The following is a 21,307-nucleotide window of genomic DNA, read 5'->3' on the forward strand; positions in this document are numbered from 1 at the left end:
GTTTTGTTTTTTTTTTATTGCATTGTCCAGTATTTTGCAGCAGTGATACATTCTTGTGGTAGTTGTTTCAAAAACAGGAGTTAGAATTACTAAACTGACCTTCAAATTTCCTAGCTCTCAACCACAATGGATTATCTGTGGTTTTACAAATCCAGACAGTCATCCTGGTTAGAAAAAACAACAGTGAGAACAACAACAATTCCACTCATGATCAGCAGAGACGAGGAAGAAATTAACAGCACAAGAACTCAGACTCAGAGATAAGCATACAGCTGTTCTCGAGCAGTTGGGGTGGAGTAAAACCGACAGAGGAAACTAAATAGAACACTGATACAGGATAGGTTTTAAACGGTCAGTCACCGCACAGCAGGAACTGGACGTTCTTGAAGCAAAGCCCCCTGTTTACATTAGAGTTACACTGTGTTACAGCCAAGGTCAGGACTTTGTTTAAAATTAACAAATAGAGGGCTTTGGATCTCTGTGGCTAGTATAAATTTTTAAAAAGTCATGGAAGGAGGGTGGAAATGAGTCATGGGAGTCATGTCCCAATGACTAAACGGTTAACCCAGGGATGGACAAAAGTGAGGGTCCACATTGTGGAAAGAGTAGTACCAAATGTCTCAATAAGGTTTCCTTAAGTTGCTTTCATCCTACCACATATAAAAGGGAGGCAGTAAATCACGGTTTCTCAAATCGTGGGTCTGGATCCGACCCTTATCCAAGAATAAAGGAGGAAGACATTTCTGTGCTTTGGTTTTGAAAGGAATTTATCAGAATCAGGACATTCTATTCAACTCTAGGAGGTCTATTTACGGATAGCGATTTCTTTCTTTTGGTACAGCAATTTATTTGTAACCGTGTTAATTTGGACAGTAATTTTTAGTCAAAGTCTTTTGACTAAAATGCAGCTTTGTTTAAGTCAAATGTAATTATTAGGACTATTTAAGTTACTGTCTAGTTTTAATCAACTAAATGACATTAGGAATTTGGTTTACAGAGTTTATGATTTTTTTTAGAATACCCATTTACCATTGATGAACCTGATATGAGATGTTATTAATGTTTGTAAATACACAGACGGATTTCAGCTTGCTTCCAATTGGATCATTTAAGACTATACCGATTTCATTTTTATTAGTTAATGAAAAATATCAATACATTTTGATATAGTTTGCATTTACATGTATTGTTTTTAAATAAGTCATGATCTTATTGTTGTCACTTAAAAAAAAAAATGTTGACAAAAATTACAGCGGAAATTTCAGGCAACAAAAATTAACACTGATTTGTAATATTTTCCATTTATTAGCCACTGGTGAGAAATCCTGACAAAAAGTTGCACTGGTCTGCTTTTTCTGCATTTAGATTACATTGCTTGTAAAAATGTCTTTTTACTTGATAGCTTATTATATTCTGCAGTATTTGTGTTCAAAGTCCACAGTATTTTCATCAAGCAAATACTTCAGTTGAAATTTGTTTGAAATTTGAGCCATGGTGTGTCATCAAGGGTGTGGGTCCTGAAACTGTACCAAATGCAGCATTAGGATTCTTGTGCTGAAAGGCTAGAAGTCGAAGTTATTGTGTGTAACACATGTTTTGTGTGTATGGAAGTAAAGAGTGATGAGCCATCTGTTTAACCTATATAGCCTAACAACACTTTATCCTTTAATCTAACGATAAGTATTAATATGTGTTAGGGTTACTCGTATGTGCAATGGCTAGCGTTAATGCCTCTCAGCTTATGGTAATACTGTAATAGGCTTATTGTAGTACATTAAAAGCCAGTAAGCACACCACACATATGCACTCTCTTCCACATAGGTGTGTAGCTGCAGATGAAATGTATAATTGTTTCTCATGCTTCATGTGCCCGTGGCTCATAATCATTTCTGATATTTTTTGAAATCCATTAACTCTCTTGTTTGCCCAAGGCAGAAGGTAGCATAGAGAACCAGGTGAAGAACAAGACTAGACTTGGTCAAACCAATTAGACACTCCATCATGTCACATGTTCTGTGTTCATGGGCCATGAATCATGGCATGTCTCCAAAGTCATATATATTCTTTTACAAGCAAATCTGCCAGAAAATGTAACAAGTTGAACTAAACAGAGAATATTTATTTCATTTTTTTTCCTGATACATACTCATAGCACACAATACATTTCGCTGACGTCGGCACGGTGAATGAAGTTGCATCGGCAAGACGTATTATGGAGAGCGTTTGCTCATTGGGCAGACGTCCCGAAGACATTGGCATTTGGCCGATGGATAAAAGATGCTCAGTGCGATCTCTCTACAGCTTATATTAACCTTTATTTAGCTCGGATCATTCAATTAGTATAAATATCTCCATATCCGTAGTCGAGTATTTACTTAAATCTGATATTGTGAATATCACAAAGACAAAACACAATATACTAGCACTAAATAGCTTCTTATGTGTGAACAAAATAAGGAGACAGTTCATGATCATAAATGTATTTTTAGCAGCATAGCCAAAACAGCCCCAGCACAAAAACAGCTTCATGGAAGGGACAATTTACAGTTCTACAATTTTACAAGTGGTATCACCGATTTGGGGGGAAAAAACACAAAATGACTCATTAGGAGTAGAATGCCGACGCACGATCTGAGGCGAGACATATGCGTGCTATCTGGGTATACAAAACAAGCGATGGAAATCCCACCACAAGTAGGATGGCTTACGGTGCTGTATTTTGTAATGTAGCTCAGTCAGCCAGCTTTGTTCAACAGTCATGGCTTTAGTTCAATTAAGATTACTTGGTTCCCTTTTTGTAGATGTTGATAGTCTTTTTTTGGCTTCAGTGCATATACAATCTCCACAATCCCATAACGCAGTGAGAACTGATACAAGAAATTTAAAGAAAAACAGCAAGAAATAGACAAGTTGTTTCCAAAACTTTATTGCCCCATGTACTCCTTAGTTCATGTTATACTTTTTTTTTTATTAGTGGCTGCAGGCTCATCTAAACTCTTTCCTTTGTCTTGTCCAACGTTAACCTTGAGTTTAGGCCTTTTATTCATTTATTTCTGATGTTTTGGTCGTTGTATATTTTGAACTTCACCTTTTGGTGTATTTTAAAGAGTTGTCTCTTAAATTATTATTGATGGATGAGAAGAAAAAAAAGTCTGCGCATGTAAAAAAAAAAAAGAACATTTTTATAATGTTAAAAAAATAAACTGACAATTGTTTCTGTGTACCTCCTGAGAGGTGTTCAAATACCGAGGCGTACACGTACCCCAGTTTGGAAACCACTGAACTAGAAGAACTGCATTTACAGAGAAAATGCAAGTGAGAATGCTGTGTGCTGAAATGGTCTGCTGAAATTGTCTAACAAATCTTTGTAGGTTTCCTTGGCAACAGAACAAACTCTCCTGGTTGGCATGGTCATGAGGCAACTTAGTAAAGCAGCAGAGGATGTTACCATGGTAACAGTTATAGGTGAAAGCGTGGGTACAAACAAAGACAATGAGCACCTGCAGAGCCTCCCAAACATTAGGGGGCACTAGAGAGACATTGCTGATTTTATTTTTTTTTGCCTAAAAATCGTGTAACCAGAGAAAACATTTACAGAAGATAGAAAAATATTCATAACAATAATAAAGAGAAACAATCAGTTACAGTGTGTAAAAAAGATTGATTGAAACCCTTGGAAGAATACATTACAATACACCTTGTTGGTTGTTCGTCAGGAAAAGATGTGAAGGGCTTAAAAAAACATTTAACTAATGAACGTAAACCTATTTGCCATTTACAGTAGAATTAACAGTCGATCCTCTAGCATTGATGGTTCGTCATGTGCCGAGCAAAAACAATACATTCCCATGAGATGCCATCTCATTTACCAACATACCTGTAAATGTCACGTGCAGGTGTAAGTGCAGACCCATATGCAGGGACGGAGGCGGAGCTCAGGTGCATTAAACCAATATTTATTGTTCGTTTAGGCACGGTCAGGCAAGCAGGGATTCGGCACACAGGTGGTCAATCCAGGGACACAGTGGTATTCAAAAACACAAAAAGGCAAACAGAGTTCTGATGGAACTCCCATGAAGTGGAGCAGACGAGTCCGAAGAGCCTGAGTCTGACGGCCTCCCATGAGGCAGCGCAGACAGGTACGAGGAACTGGGTTCTGGCGGCCTCTCTGAGGCCGGCCAGACTGGGACAAGGAGTTCAATTCTGGCGGCGCAGACAGGTACGAGGAACTGGGTTCTTGCGAGACAGATAGACAGATAGGACCACCTCTGTCTCGCCCTCTTCGTCTGGTGGCCCAGATGAAGGGGGCTCAGGCGAGACAGATGGTGACACCTCCAGCGGCCAGACAAAGAGGGCTCTGTCGGGCCAGACATAGGTGTGCTGGTGGTTGGTTTTTGGAATCATTTTGTGTGTTTGTGTCATTTTGGAATCATTATCTATTGTGTTTTGTTGTCATTTTATTTGTTTTAGGAATCATGTCGTGTGGTTTTGGAGTAATTTTGTCTAGTTTTGCTTATTTTTATAATCATTTTGTGTGTATTCATCGTTGTCTTGTGTGTTTAGAAAATAATTTTGTGCTTTTGTTTAAGGGCCAGACAAAATTAGACTGAGGGCCACTACTACTGATGGTCCGACTCCTCAGATACGAAAAAAACAAAAAAGCAATGTTTTTCTCAAATGCAGTTAACCGTCAGAGTTTCCACCTAAAAGGATGTCAATCCAGTTCTAGATGTAACATGTGAGCATGCCAATGTTTAATTGGGGAGAATAATAAGTGAAAGGGTGAGCAAACTGTGACCCACGCTTCGGAGACCCAACTGGCACAGAGCTGAGGGAGGAGAGAGAGGTGGAGAGAGGGTGTGCACCACATATGACGTCAGGATCTTGCAGATAAACTGAGGGGCTTAAAATTTACTACGTTCATCCCTGTAAAAAAAAAAAAAAAAGAAAAAAGAAAAAGAAAAAAAAAAAAAAAAGGGGAGCAGAGCAAAGCAGAGGGCAAACAAAAGCCGCTTTGGGAACCCATTTCGCGCAGGTCCAACGGAGCACATGGTGCGCGATGGAGGGAGTTCATCACGCATGTGATTATTCGGCGTGTCTGAAATAATTCTTCTGAGGAAAAAAGAAAGCTGAAGCTGTGAATATGGGAATGGGGAGTGAGGATCTACTGGTCACCCTTCAGATCCTGCCCGGTTTCTTCTCCAATTGTCTCTTCCTGGCTGTGCACGACTCCGTGGTGCTGGTGAAGCGCGCGGTGTCGCTGCTCAGCTGCTCGCGCTCGGCGGGCTGCGGGGAGTGGCGCCGCATGCTGACCTCCGCCGGGCTGCGATCCATCTGGAACAGCTTCCTGCTGGACGCCCACAAGCAGGTACCGCTCATCCTCACGCTCTCCCACTGCTTGTTCCAACTTTGCACCAGTTTGCTGCTGGGATCAGACCAGCACTGTGCAGCATTCACGTGCCTCCACTTAACTTTGAGCTCAGACCATGCAATCATGACTTTGTCTTTATTTTAGCCTTGCATGATCAAAATCCACCTTTGACCATGTTTATTTTCCTTCAACGTGGCTTAAAATTAAACGTAAATGCAGTGGTTCCCAAACTGGGGGTCGCACCCGGCTCGTAGGGGTGTGTGACGTCATGACAGGGACACCAGCAGCCTTGCTGAACATTAAGCTTGAAAAATAGAAACACATGTTTTTTTTTTTGCTTTGCACTCAAAGACGTTTATTATTACTGTTCTAAAATATGTGATTGTAAATTTATGTTATTTTTCAGTTTTTGAGGTTTTTTTTTAGTGTTGCTTATTTTGTTGAAAGGGGGCCGTAATATGTGATTTTTTTTATGCAAACAAACAAAAAAAATGGATTTTAAATGAAAAAAAATTAAATAAAAAAGATTTGCAAATAAAAAGAATGGATTTGTAATTTAAAAAAAAGATTTGCAAACAAAACTACTTTGTTGTTTTTTGGTTTTTTTTAAATGCTGGTTTTGTTTACAAATCAAAAATTAGATCTTTACGTTTACTTTTCCTGAAGTTTTGGTTGTTAGAAGTCTTTCTCACACCATTGTTCGAAACTGACCAAGAAAAAGACTTCTAACATCGTCCGGTGTCATGGTCTGAGTTCACATTGTTTTGAGATTGTATATGTGCATGTATGAGCATGCGCGCATATGCGCACTACCGGAAAATAATTTTTTGCTAAAAAAATAAATTAATTAATTTTTGACTATTTTTGTGTTCAAAGTGAACGGGCACGTGTTTTATTTGTTTATTGGATTATGTTAGGGTTAGGGTTATAATCTCAGCACGGAGGTAAACTCAGATCGTGACACCGGAGGAGGCCCCCGCCCACAAGCTTGAAGTTGAAACACAAACAAAACTTCAGGAAACGCAAACAAAAACTTGGAAAACGCAACCTAAACTTCAGGAAACGTAAACAAAACGGATAGTTTCATGAGAACAATTTTTTTGATTTGTAAATAAAACCAGCATTAAAAAAAATTAATAATTATAGCAGTTTTTTAAAATTACAAATCCATGATTTTTGTTTGATTGCATAATAAAGACACATTTCTATTCATATGTAATGTCATTAAAGGGACACCAACAGCCTTGCTTGACATTGAGCATGAAAACATGTTTGCACTCAAAGAACTTTAGAATAATTACAATTTATTTACACATTTTGTTTGCGACGGGGGCTGAAATTTTGTTCCATTCTTCAAAGTGTGGGACGCACTGTGTTAATGGATGTATAATAAATCATGTTAACCCAGAGGAAAGCAGGGCAGTCAAATGGATATATACTGTACATACTAAATACACAGATCTGTAAAAAAATAAATAAATAAAAATAAACACACATACCAAAGTGCAGAGACCTAGTGTTCTACATTCAAACTACATACATTTATTTATTTATTGAAAAGTCCAGAGTAAGGATTTCAGAGCTGGATCGTACTTGCTGAATAAACACAAGGGTTAAGTCAGACTTCCTTATCAGCACTTTATTAGAACTTTAGGGAACTCATGTCTGCACGTAGCGTCACATGTTTATTTGGCCAAATGTTGCATTTAGATTGTAGAGGATAAAGGTGATTTCAGGTTGCTCCAGCTTGTTTAGCTATACAGTGTATGCATGTGAGCATCATCACCACATGTGACTTTGTCATGTTGTCATGTGTTTCAACACATAGTCACACACACTCACACACAGAGCGAGAAAAGGTGAGGAAAACTGGTGCATGCATGCGCAGAACACAATGTCTCATTCCTACGAGCTGACGCGTCTGCATGCATTATTAGCTCGATTGTCAAGCGCATTCTCTGGGAATGTTAATCGAGCGTTCACTGATTCCGCCAAGTTTACCTGCTTATATTGACATTTAAAGCTCTAGTTACTATTTGACGAAGCCATTTATTCAGTTTTCTCAAGCTGCATGTAAACCCACTGTGTGGAACTACAAATACAGCACAGACAATCTCCAAATTGTGTCAGGGGGAAATGAAATTTAGATTTAAGCTACATACATCATTATAGATCAATACAGATTTTCCATCTTGCCTTTTTCATACATAGGTCACAATACGATACAACACAATATACCCCGATATTAAAGTATAAGGCAATCATTATGTATATATATTACTTAAGAAACAACTAATCTGTAAATTTGTACACCTTCATGTGAACATTATGTATGAAATATATATAGCATATTTTACACTCAAAACATTGGCTTTAACATGCCATGTGCCAACAACTTAAAATAAAAAAAAATAATATACAATCTGCCTGTGGCTTTTAAACCAACTTTGACTTTAGTGCAACATGACTTTAGTGCAACTTAACTGAGGTATATGTATAGAACAACAAATAAAATAGTACTTTCTTTTTAGATTTTATTGAAAAAACACAAGCTGGTCAACTTGCCCAGGTTTCAGCGCACTTCTTTGTGCAGTTACAATGTTTCCTGCAGTGGATAAGACTTTCCTGGTTAAATAAAGGTTAAAAAAAAAAAAAAATGAAAAATTGCTATGGATGCATTTTAAATCGATCTGAGAATCGCGCGACGTAATATTGCGATATATCGCCGAAACAATTTTTTTTTCATATCATGAAAGGCGTGTTTATGCAGCAGGCATCATTAAAAAAGGTGAAAATGAAACTTTTAGTTCACAGATTCTGCGTCGGGGTGTTTGTAAATTATTCCTACAGTGAAAATAGTCTGACAAATAAAATTGTGTAACTGTTGCAATAAAGGGGTTATAAAAGAGAGTTGAACACAATAAAAGAAGTGATCTGAAAGGAAATGGAGAGCTATGCAGTAAACCAGGCCGGGGTTATGTGAGAACGATGAGTGGTTCTGGGAAGACTGATGTTACACTTTTGAACCAATCATAAACTAGCACTGACCTTGGCAGCTCCATCCAGCAGTAAATATGTCAATTGTGAATCACTTTATGTGAAAGGGGAAAAATAGTCTTTGAATCCAATGATAGCCTGTTTACATTAGATTCTGAAAATAACACAATGAGCTTGAAAGTATTAAAAATACCAAATTAAATACAAATGAACAAAACAAAAAGGTGGACACTTTTGCCCAGGTATGCTCTGGTTGGCTAAGTGAATTGATATTTGGCACCATCTTCCGCCAATAGCATACTTTGTTAGCAAAGAGGTTATGGGCTAGAAATGGTGACCATCAGAATTGCACCGAGCCAACAGGATGCAGGTCACCACCTGACCTGGGTACACGACTTGAAGCCTGGAGTGACTTATCGCTAGATTTTTCAGTACATTTCAGAAACCAGTGCAAAAAAAGATAGTACTTGAAATTACAGAACTGGAAACTAGCAGGAGATGATGAACCTCACACTAACAAACAATCAGAGGTGAAAGTAACAGATTACAAGTATTCATATTACTGTAATTGAGTTGCTTTTCTGGGTACTTGTACTTTTTTGAGTATATTTCTAAATCAGTAATTCTACTTGTACTTGGTACGTTTTAAAAGACGTAAAGTCATTATTTACATTTCTATACCCAACCGTTACTGAGTAAACTATTATTTTTTTTATTTTAATATGATCAAATAGACATTGTGAAACTAGAAAAAATGAAATTAACAGACAACAATCATATGCATCATATCATAGCCGACCAATCAGATTAAACTTAATGCACGGCACCAAAACAGCATTGAATGCTGGTTATTTTCTCAGTTTTAGAGTTCATAAATGTAGCTATATCTTGAGCCTGAGAATTAATTTTATTTTGAATTGAATACATTGGTGTTGTTTTATTTAATAAATAATTGTACATTTTGACAAACATTTTATTTTATATAGATGCCTTTGTGGAAAATAAGTTTCACTTGTGGTAGATTTGGTCTTTTCCTTTTTAAGTTTATAAATAAGATGTCTACTGTATGCAAGGGAACCGTGGGAAGATTTATTACCAACAATAAACGTGTAGGGTTAAAGTAAGTAGTACTTTGAGTAGTATTTAAGTGAGCTACTTTTTACTTGTACTGGAGTATTTTATGTATGACTTACTTGTACTTGTACTTGAGTACAATTTTAATCAAGTAACAGTACTTGAGTAAGATATATCAATACTCTTTACAACTCTGCTAATATTTAGGAACACATTATTAATAGATATATATATATTTAATTTTACTTTTAGCCAGGAATATTAACTGAGTCCTGTACTAAAGGGGTAGGCGCTGTTCACTGAGGTCAGTTACTAACGACAAAATAATCCAGCCTGTGTCCTTTGCCAGGCCAAAAACAAGATCTGGATGCAAAGCAGCTGACAAATAGCTGAGTTGAACCAAATCTGTATTATTAATGGCCACTGGAGGATCCGCCTTCTTTTCCAGATGCATTGTGAATGTTTAATAGTTGATTTACTGTCACTCCATGAGAGTAGTTCACTAACACACCCTTAGGCAGAGAGAGAGAGCGCGAGGCAGGGCATCTAACTGTATCAAATATCTAGGCCAACTATGAAAATATTATAGCCCTAACAAAGATCTTCACCCTGGATCCACTATTGGTGTAACATACCAGAGATGGGGGTGTTTTGGCAAAGGTTTGAGAGCAAAACAATTATGAAGGATTAATGAAATAATTGCACAGTTGATATCTTCAAGGTCCACCAGAAGGAAATGTTTAACTTTATTCCAGAAAACTAGAAAAAGGAAACATCGGCGTGCTACCTTTGGGATGTGGCTGGAAAGCTCAGAGAGGAACGTTACTTCCAAGTTGATGACAGCATGTTTAATGTCAGCAGACAGCTTAGAAGGAAGCAATGTGCTCTGTCACTCCAGCATGTTCTCATAACGCCTAAATGACTTTCCTACCACCCCGGGGTTCAGTCGTGCACTGCTTTCCTAACGTGTAGGTCTGGATTTCATCTTATGCATTACTCAGTACTGCTTTGTGCTGCAGGAAAGTCTTTGATATTATTGGCCCTTAATAATCTTCTGAGATGTGTTTTGGCGGGCTGCTCGTAATGGTCCGCCAGTTCACCATCAGATATCATTATTCAAATAAAGTTGATTGATATGTTTGTGCTGTGTGTGCTGGACTGATGACAATATTATACATGCATGATGATGTGATACTCGATTGATCAGACGAGAGATTGCAAGCGGCTCAAAAGAATCTGGAATGCAACATCAGCCAGGGAAGGCTTTCTACTGGATGGTAATTCTGAATTTTTGCACGTCCTGTGTTTGGTCCGGTTTGAAGTAAATGATCTCTTTGGTCAAACTTCAGTCAAACCACATCAGAAGACATTTGTAAACCCACTGAGACATGTTTTCTCAAACAGCCGTGGACCTTTTGTTTAGTGTAATTCTGCGTTTAGACAGCGATGCTAACAAACCAACCTGGGTTCTTTTCCACCAAAGAACGGGAAGTGTTAGTGGTTTCCTTTCTGACTCGCAAATTATTCTTCTGCTTTGTGTTCAGATACGCAGAAACCTCAGCTTCCAATACAAACCAGATTCATGTACGGTAGTTATTTCAGCAGGACCCTCTGAAGGAAACAATGATACATTTACGATAAGAAGTTGTAGTATTTCACTGCATGAACACATAATAGAACGCAAACCAACGGCAAGCGCTAAATATCCTCTTTGCCAGATAGTCCAGTTATCTGGATCAGCAACCCTTGTCACGGTACCATGATCAGATACCATCATTCACACTTTGAAGGCTTGTAAGAAATTTCTTTTTAAAAATTGCGATGAAATGCACAATCCAGATCCGATCAGGATGAAACTCTTTGAGGTAATTAAGGAACTAACCCGACACAACTGAGTCCATTTTCATAAAACCAAGATATGAATTTTAGAAACTTTGCCAATGATGAGAGAAAGGGATTTTTCGATTTTTGAAACTGCTTCAGAATTAGTATATTGATCCGGATCCCTCCAAAATGTAATGTACTCTTAGATGGCGTAAGCTCTATGCTTTTTCGTTTAGTGCTTTTGACTTAATCCTTCTTACAGACAAACAAACAAGCAAGCAAACAAATAAATAAACGCCAGTGAAAATATGACCTCCTTTGCAGAGGTAATAAACACAGATATCCAAATGAGGAAAACAGAGACATGCAAAGTGATATACCTGTAATGCTACAGCCACATTGGGGTCTCTGAGTTCCCATTTTTAAAGAATATAGATGGAAATACCAGAAAGAACTTCTTGAAACTGAAAGAGCTAAATGACAAAGAATATACCCTCCTCACCTCAATGTAAAACACAGATTTACGAAATCTCTCAAGATTTGGCGGGAATTGAGAATCCTATTTCATCTTGTGAAGCATAAAAGAAGAATTCTTAACAAGATTTAACATCTATTTCGCATTTTTGGCATTATCTTGTTTAGTTTGTTAGCAATGAAATCAACTTAGGGAATGGCAAGGAAATAGAAATACAACAGAAATAGGCAGGGCCTCTTATTTAAGTGGATTACACATCGAGAACCTTTTAATACAACTAAACAGTTCATTAACACTTGATTTACATTATTTCTGTTTGTCTGAAGACTTTTAGGTGAATTTAGGTCAGGAGTATTTACTGGATGAGATGGACGGTCTATATGACTTTGTTTTTTATTGAATATGTGCTTTAGGTCATTGTCCTAGGGAAACATCAAAGACTTTCACCTTAAACCTATTTTTCCAATTCGACCCACAATTTTAATCTTGTTTAAGTTCAGTAACCTGTATTTACTTGATTAAGGTTAGCCCGAGAATCATGAGGTGTCCTAAACATACTTGTCTTTTTCAGCTGTTTCCTCCGACTACACAAGCTCTATTGTATGGGCTTCAATGTGTTGTGGAGATATTCTCCACGAGGAGTTATATTGTGACGCAGATGCGTTTGCCTCAAGTGTTCTACTTGACATTTTAGTTCTCCATGTTTGTCACAATCACGGAAGGAAGATGCGAGACCTTGGAGCGATGGGTTTTTCTGTGCTTTAGAAATGTACTGTAAGCATGCATGGGTATTCAGGGTACATTTGGTATGAATTTGACAATATGTTGCCATGTTTAATTTCACAATAAAAGCCTCGTCTGAGGACTTCTAGCATGTACTGGCACCAACTGTTCCACAACCTGGTAATGGGCCACTGCCCGGTAGTTGAGAACTTATGCTGGTGCTCTACTTAGCTGACATAAGCTATAACCAATCCTGAATAGGACAAACAGGTAAAGAAGATAGATGGTTGAATGAAACAATTTCTGAGCCTGCATTTCCTTTCTTCTTCTCCCTTGCTTTTTGTCTACATTGACCCAAGCTGATTCCAATAATTTTCCCCCCTTTAGGTAAAACTTGGCTATGAGGCTCCGAACTCCAAAGTGGTGAAGGTGCCTGATGGCTCCAGGTGGAGCGGTGCTATAAACAACATGACTGATGTGCCACGTGATCCCCGGATCCAAAATGGGGACGAGTGCCGCCTCCTGGATTTTGAAACTTCTGATCGCCCCCTGGTGGTTAATTTTGGCTCAGCCACCTGACCTCCCTTCCTTAGCCACCTTCCAGCTTTCCGGCAGTTGGTGGAGGACTTCAGTGACGTGGCTGATTTTGTGCTAGTGTACATTGACGAGGCTCATCCCTCTGACGGCTGGGTGGCCCCTCCCATGGGATCTTGCTCGTTCAGTTTCCGGAAACACCAAAATCTGGAAGAGAGGCTTGGAGCAGCCCGTCAACTAATCGACCACTTCTCTCTGCCGCCACAGTGTCAGCTAGTCGCTGACAGCATGGACAATAATGCCAACGTGGCTTATGGCGTCTCCAATGAACGGGTGTGTATAGTACAGCAGAGAAAGATTGCTTACCTTGGTGGTAAGGGGCCATTTTTTTACAACTTGAAGGATGTACGTCAGTGGCTGGAACAGAGCTACGGTAGACGGTAGGAGTGGTCACGAAATAGAGAAGATGTCACTTTTATCACTTTGGAAACAAGATCAGAACAAATGATGGATTTGATAATGAAGATTTTAACTTCTCAAGAGCCACATAGTATCTAATAATGAAGGACGTTTATCATGGGTTTAAATGTCTGGTTTTCAGCTGAAATGTGGAATTTTCATTTTTATACACAGAAAAAAGTTTTCCAATATTTAATCTGCTAAAACTCTACAATTAGACTGCAATTAATGAAGGTGTCTCTGTGAAATGTACCTTACATGCCCAAACTCCAAACTATGCATACAAATCTAAAGATGGAACACAGACATTCTCATAATTCTATGCCTTTTCTAAGCAGGAATTGAAATAAAGCAAAAATAATGAAAGGATAAGGGAAAGTGTAGCCTGACCTGATCCTGAAAGAATGTTACGAAAAAGTGTTTTAAGTTCATTAGGGAATTTAAATTTCTCAAAAATAATGGTTCCGCATCTTGATATTTGTTCTTTCTGCCATGCAAATGGGACTGAGTGTAATTTTTTGGTAAATCACAGTTCACCAGAGTCTGTATGAGCCCTTACCCATGCTTTCACACCTACTGACAGTCCTACTGACAAATGCTTTCTTCTCGTAAACACCAGCGCATGTGCTACTGCCACAATAACATCTCCCTCCCCTTATATAACCCACCTGAACATGTGTGCAGCCAGTTATTTCTGTCAAATATTTGTCTGTTTCCAAACAGCTGTGCAGCAGTCATAAAAACAGGGCTCTGGTCTGCGGCTCAGCCTGCCAGAGACATTAAATTTGTTCTTTTTAGGCCGTTCTGTGGATTAACCATAACATGCATGAACTTATTGTCCTGCTGGAAAATGAATCCTCTCCTCTTGCATTTCTTTGCATTTCCCCATGTCTGGATTTCCTTCATCCCCTGCTTTCCCAAAATTACGACACGAAAGGGACCTGAAAGCATAGAGGGAGCTATATTTTGTTGACACGAAACCAGACATGGCACATATACAAAACAACAAAATGCTTTAATTTATTTCTTTCCAACTATGTTAACCTTTTGACTGTTCTCAAACAATAAGGAGGAACATCAACTTTTTTTTTTATGTCAATGACATTTAGCCCGTGCTAACTCTTCAATCTTAGTGTTAATATGAACCTCAACAGAGAAGTTTATATATCTCATTTAGCCACAAAATGATTCATTCCAAGCCATTACATTTCCAACATATTTTAATGCATAGTATTCATCAACTCCTTTTTTAGTTTGGGTTGTTGTAGCTAGCGTGTTGAATTGAACCAAACATACTTTGCTGGCAATGATAAGTTGTGTTTGATATAGTAAAGTTGGGATGTTTTGAAATAATAAAACCTATAGCTTTTGAGCATGTATTGCAAACCAGCTGGATGTAAATTTCAGACTAGAAGACACAATATCCATCAGTCTCCTATTGAAGAAAACTGTATAGTGAACCAGTTGGTTGTTGCTTTCATCTTCTTTCATGTGTTTCTCTTTTTTAATTTAAACTCCACCGTTGGGTTATACAGGAGAACTGGCATTTGTCAAATACCTAAAGTCCTAAGTCCCTGTTTGATAATGTCTTTTATATTGTTTGGTGCAACGTCCAACTTCAAGCGTTTACCATTGATAACATGCCCCTATAAACATATTGAGCAATAAACACTTGAAAAATAGCTCTGAAGTGCTCTTAAGAAATCTTTTATCGGTCATCAAAGCACAATTCTTATCAAAGCACCATTGTTCTTATCAGAAGGAAATATTTTTTATATCTCGTTTTTGTGTCAGGAAAAGCCAAACAAACAAAGAAATGATCTCAACAAAACCTCTGAAAGCAAAGTAAACTAAGCACTACACTTCAAGGGCTACTTCTTCATGTGAAATAAAATAATTTGGAATGTTTCTTAAGGGTTTTGCGGAAGGAAATATCTTTGCTGCTTTGACTGTTGTTTATATGTCTCTTAAAGGTGCAGTCCGCGACTCTCAGATCCCTCTCTCCCCCTCCCTCCCCTCTGCTCTCTTGCCCTGCCTCCAAACTTTTCAAAATCCCTCCCTCAGAGGAGCTAACAAGCTAACGTTAGCCCAACAGCAACATCACATTAATATAACATGCACTGTTAAAAGCATATTACTGCAGCGCTTCTCTCTCTCAATGTGCACACACCTCAGCAGAAGCAGCAACAACACAGTGTCACTTACAGCAGCCCAAACGGAGGCTGCTGCGCACACACAAACAACACATGCACTACAGACTTTGAGTGTAACAATTACAAATCATACATAATGAAGCCGCAGTAATTACCTTTCAAGCAGAAAAGTTGCTAAGTCATCTTCTACTCCTCCAGACCTTACACTGTTAAAAAGACGGCGTTCCAGCCCGGGAAAAGGCCGGGGCCTGTGAGAAACCGCTGTCAGACAGCCCATCAAACACAATCCTGGCTCTGATTGGTTCATTTTGCTCGGTCGTGGTGCATTCTGGCAATCTGCCAAAGGCTGCAGGAGCAGCAGGGGGGACGCAATGAGCCTGTTTTTTTCACACAAGCTACTAGTTTCATGTAAAGCTGTCCTTACATAGTGACAGCTTTATCAAATATGACAAAAAGTCACTTTTATAAGAGTTGCAGACTGCACCTTTAAGGAAGACGTGGTTTGAAAAAAATAGTGTGCAAGTGTTTAGAGATGGGGCATGTTTCCATGTGAAACGAGTGCAGTTTGTGTTCTTACTCCTGCGTGTTCAGATTGCAGAAAACCTTAGAGTTTTTGGGGCTTGACTTGTGTTTTTAAATAATCACAGTACCAACCAATTTTCCTTTACCTGTAATGAAACAAAGCCATAAATGGTTTCAATACTTTTAAGAACGGTATATTACTCTAAGTAGCATGAACAGTTTCACTCATGCTAATGAGTAACTAATGTTAATAACACTGTAGGTTCAAGCCTATTTTTTTGGCTCTCTTTTACAAGTAAGAGAGCCACATCTTGCCAGAAATACTAGGAAAGTGTGGCTAATGGATTTAGCATCTTAAGTGATGGAAAATTTGCTTAAAATTCCTGCACATTAGCAAACAACTTTAGCTAATAATGAGCATTACATCTTGTGCCTCCTTGTATTTTTGTATTCAGCCAAAATGTGGCCCTTTTATTCAAAGTGCTAATCAAGTTACGATGCACTTATTTGACAGGAACAGCATTGGTAACAGTTTCACTGTCAAAACATGTATTTATAAATATTCTATTGTCCCTCATTTTCAAATTTGCACAAGGAGTTACAAGTACTCTAATATATGAGGTTTCATACCTATTGTGATTTGAAGGTTTGGTGAGGAAGAGTTTCCTTTCCAGTGTGAAAAATGTTTATAGTGGATGATCTGTTTTTCTACTTAGCTGAATCTGGGTTCAGTGTTGATGATTCATATGTTTGTGTGTCAGTTTAGATAAATGGTTCAAAGGATCCCAGTATGTTGTGGTAACTGTTGAAAGCCAGGAAGCTGGTGCACATTTTGTGTTTGCAATGAGTTGTAGAAAATAAAACAAAAGTCGGTGAGGTGAGATGGTTTGCTCTGGTCACGAGGACTACTGCGAGAATGAAAACCTTTGACGAAAGAGTCACCGACTCAGTCTCTGGTTGGATATTAAACTGCATCGGGTCAAAGTAACCAAGAGCCACTGCATCTGCTTCCATTGCCAATCTGATTAACTTCCTAATGTCTTTGATGTTTATTGTAACCTTTTATATTGCTGTGTAATGTTTATTTTTATATGTCCAAAAGAGATAAGATATAAAATGGAAATAAAGGAAAGCATTTACATTGCAAGAACTTCTTGGGTGTTTTTGTTTAGTTTAGTTTTTTTAGCAGATATGCTAAAAAATGCTAATTTTTTTTTTTAGAGTTCTGCATCTGAGTCATTTAGGTGTCAAAAGACACTCAAACTGAATCAGTCAGGTGGAACTGGTGCAAAGGTGCTTCAGTGAAATGACAACACAGAAGCCAAAGACAAACAGCAAGAGAACAAATCGGGCAAAAAAAATAGTCAATGAGATGACCTTATCCAAGCAGATAAAAATAGCTCTGCAGAGCCAAGTCAAACAGAGAAAGGGTTATGAATGTAAGGGGAAATAAGAAAATTGAGCAGAGTTACAAAAAGCAGGTAAGGAAGACAAAGTCCTTCTGGCTTTCCGTAATCCAGGAAGCTTTGGCTATTCAAGGGTTTTAGGTCTTTATTACGTCAACGCAATTTGATAATTTCAGATTACCAACATTGCATCTTGAGAGTTAGCGTTACACTTTTCTAAAGTTCATTCCCAAAAGAGTCTTTTCAACAGTTAAAGGAGACATATCAAGCATTTCAATCCTTCCTTTTTACATATAAATCATACAATTGTGGTCTATATAAAGCGGAACTGCAATGCTTGGGTCTGAATTCCTCATTATTATAGCTCCACAGACCCCTTTTCTGATGTGCTTCTGAGAGCAACTCGTTTTGGTGCGGTCTCTTTAAATGCAAATGAGACACTTCATACCCCGCCCCCTCTCCAGGTTGCAGAGGTGACACTCGGTACAACTCCACCCTGTTCGGCCATTTTTGTAGTTTGATAGAAGAGATACGGCTATGTAGCGGCGCATAAACTTTTTATTCAGAGGTTATTTACAAAATGTCAACAACGGAAGACTTATCCATCCAGCCTTACATGTTCGAGCCAGAGTCGGACCCGGCGGAGTGAGATGAAAATGAAGATGATGAACCTGCAGAACCCTAACAAGTGAGCTAACACAAGCACCGAGCTAACGCTGGCGCCAAGCTAACGTCACGAAATGCATTTTAATACAGTCTTTTCAGAGACAAAAACGGCAAAATGAAATGACTAATGAAAACTTTAGACTTAAATTAAATCACGTAGGCCATATCATCAAGGATCTAAAATGAGCACACAGCGCTAACATATGAAAACGGTGCAACTGCTAATGCTAACAAAACATGACAGGGACGTCTTATCATCACACTTTTTAGCATTTTTTACAGCTTACCGAAGTGCTCTGTTCGTCGTCTCCAAAGATAGAAGGAATTGACCCCTCAATCAGACAAAGTCTTCCGGCAAATCCTTCTTTATACTGGCAGAGGTTGCAGAAGCAGTCATCCTTGAAGTGCTTTGCGTACACAAAAATGACCTTACCCACAGATGTGGGTACATTTCCATAAAAAATAAAACTCAACCAGGCACTTCGAAAAGGTTCTGATGCTGGGAGACGTTGTAATGAAGCGTGTGGGTTACTACATCCAACAACTGAACATTTTGACTTATCCTCTCGTAACTTCGGCATCCTTGAGCTTGGACTACAAAATAAAAGCGAGAAATAAAAATGGCAGATTGCTTGAAGTGTTGGGCCTGGAGTCGATGTCCTAATTTGGCAGTTCCACTGCAAATACTGACGTTATTGTTCAAAAAACGTAATAGAGAATAGAAAAATTGAAACAGATTGAAAAATATGACCAAAACAGAATATAAAGATATCAACGGAGCACCTGAAGAGACTAATTTGAACTTTTCTGTACTTCTAAACACTCTAAATATACAACAAAATGCATTTAAGGGCTAAAAAAGTGGATTTAGCATGATATGTCCCCTTTAATTGCAGCTTTTGTGACCATTTTCGAGATATATTTCTTTAATGTTCCCTATGTTTGGGAAAAACAAAATCTGCATGAGGCAAATAGAAATTTGTATTTTTAAAAAAGGGAAGCATTGAACCAAGATTGGAAAAAAAAAAAAAAAACATTTGCTGACTCTCTCTGAAAAAAAGAAAAATATATTTTCCACCCAGTTAGTAGTTCGCTTTATACCTCAGCGCTCTTTAATAATAGTTTATTTTTGTTTTATAACCGTGACCACACTTCCATCCAAGACTGGAGGCAAACCAAATCCTTCCAATTTTTAGTTCGTTGGGTTGTGAACCAGACACTGTTATGAATATCATTCTCCTGCATAACCGGTGGGTTTGGGCAATAGATGATAGCTTATGTTTCGTCATCTATCCTGTATGGCAGTGTTTCCTAACCTTTTGCCTTCCTATTTTGTAATACCACTAGTATTTTTGAGTCAGTAGGCTAATTCACACCCTTTCCTGTTTGTGGTTCAGTAACCAGAACGAGCCACAATTTTTTTCAATTTGCAAGGATATAGTTTTCGTCTACTAAGAAATTTGTATAATAATGTAACGAAGTGTTCTTTACACCCCCCTAACATGGTACCCCTAAAAAGGTACACATGCAGTGGTTGAGAATCACTGCTGTACAGGCTTGCAGGGGATGCATGAGCCTATAACCCAGTGAACATTAAGCATAAGGCAGTGTAAACCCCAGAGACAAGTTTTGGGGTTACAAGCAGAAGAAAGAACACATTTTCTCTGCACTAAGAGACTGCAATGCTCACCACCACGCCACAGTGACTAATAATTGAATTTCTCAAATCGGAATTTCAGAGTAAGAGCACGACTTAGCTTCAATAAGACGTTTAAGACCTGAGGCAACAAAGCAGTCCTGAATGAAGCAGTATAACTGATGATACAATGCTGTGTTTAAAAAGCTGAATCCTTACAAACCTGCAGGATGGGGGTGTGTATTCTGTACAATCATTGCTCCCCGATAGTTATGGCATTCAAATGGTAGCTTTGGGTGCCCACAATAATTAGCAGGACATCTGGGTTTCCTTGTTTTTTCACTGCCACTACAGCATTCTCAAGTTAAAAAGGACGTATGGGAGTTACAGCGCAATGTAGCCTTTGTTCCCCAATGAAATAAACGCCAAAGGATTGAGTCTTCACCATCTGACCTGCTCTGTTGCCGGGCTGACCTTTTGTTCCTTTAGATTTACCGATTAGACCATTACAAAAAAAGAGAGTAGAGCATGGCTGAAGGAGGACAAAGGGGTAAAGCATACGTTAAAAGAAAGGCCTACTTTCTGATTATTCCCCCCACACTGTCACCTTAACAGGAAACCCAACATGCTGCGTTTCTTTAGATACTTGTGTGAAAAGAAGTTTTTGTGCACACTGCTCAATCGCACCCAGGGTTAACAAAAAAATGTCTGTCTTCTCACACTTTGAGAGTACACCGAGTCCTGCCAGACTCTTGGTAATGCTGGAATGGTGACAGAAGACAATACTGGAAAGAAAGCGAGTAGCTACACAGATTCAAGCAACAAGGCACAAAAAGAAAAAAAAAAAAAACAAAGAAAGAGAAATGTGTGTGTGTATGTGTTTTTTTGAAAACCTATAGAAACAGGGACCAATGTCCGACAGAAGTGTAGAAATGTAGGAGAAACCTTTTGTTAGTCGCTCAAGTGGTTAAATGTCAAACACAAACCTTGTGTTTAGTTTTATTTTTTGTACTTAGGAAAAAGTACAAGCTGTGATTGTCAAACATTGGTACTTTGTGTTTTTCTTTGGAATTTTCTGCATGCACGCCACTTGTTTTATCGTTTCAAGTGTGTTTCTTACTGTTATTTTTATTTTGACTCCATTGTGCAACCGTTTTCAAAGATCAGGCTTCCAGAGGTATGCAGAGGTAATGAAAAAGACACATCTCCTATGATCTGTAGCTCATGTTGACTAAAACCATAGGCGTTTCTGGCTATCGGTGGATTATGCAATTGCATGGGTTCGAAGAGATGCAAAACCAACATTTTAGAAAAATGAAATGCACCTTTCTTTATCTCATAAGCCTTGACTTGTATTTTTGAGGCATAATTAGGAAATCTTTGAGACTATGTTGCACAGTGCTGTCGGCCGACAGGTAAAATGGGAATCATTCTCCATCTCTAAGGAGTTTGCGAACAATTTAATGG

General features: G+C 38.4%; 1 protein-coding gene across 1 annotated transcript; it reads left to right on the forward strand.

Annotated features, from left to right (window-relative positions):
• The first annotated feature begins 4,961 nt into the window (after window positions 1-4,961).
• On the forward strand, window positions 4,962-15,548 carry dio2 (iodothyronine deiodinase 2). Its single transcript, XM_028437386.1, has 2 exons — window positions 4,962-5,368; window positions 12,852-15,548. Exons 1-2 carry the CDS (start codon window positions 5,144-5,146, stop codon window positions 13,440-13,442), a joined length of 816 nt encoding a protein of 271 aa, XP_028293187.1. The 5' UTR covers window positions 4,962-5,143; the 3' UTR covers window positions 13,443-15,548.
• Window positions 15,549-21,307: the final 5,759 nt, after the last annotated feature.

This window comes from Gouania willdenowi, chromosome 22 (genome assembly GCF_900634775.1).
Source record: "Gouania willdenowi chromosome 22, fGouWil2.1, whole genome shotgun sequence".
In the NCBI taxonomy this organism is placed as follows: Eukaryota; Metazoa; Chordata; class Actinopteri; order Blenniiformes; family Gobiesocidae; genus Gouania; species Gouania willdenowi.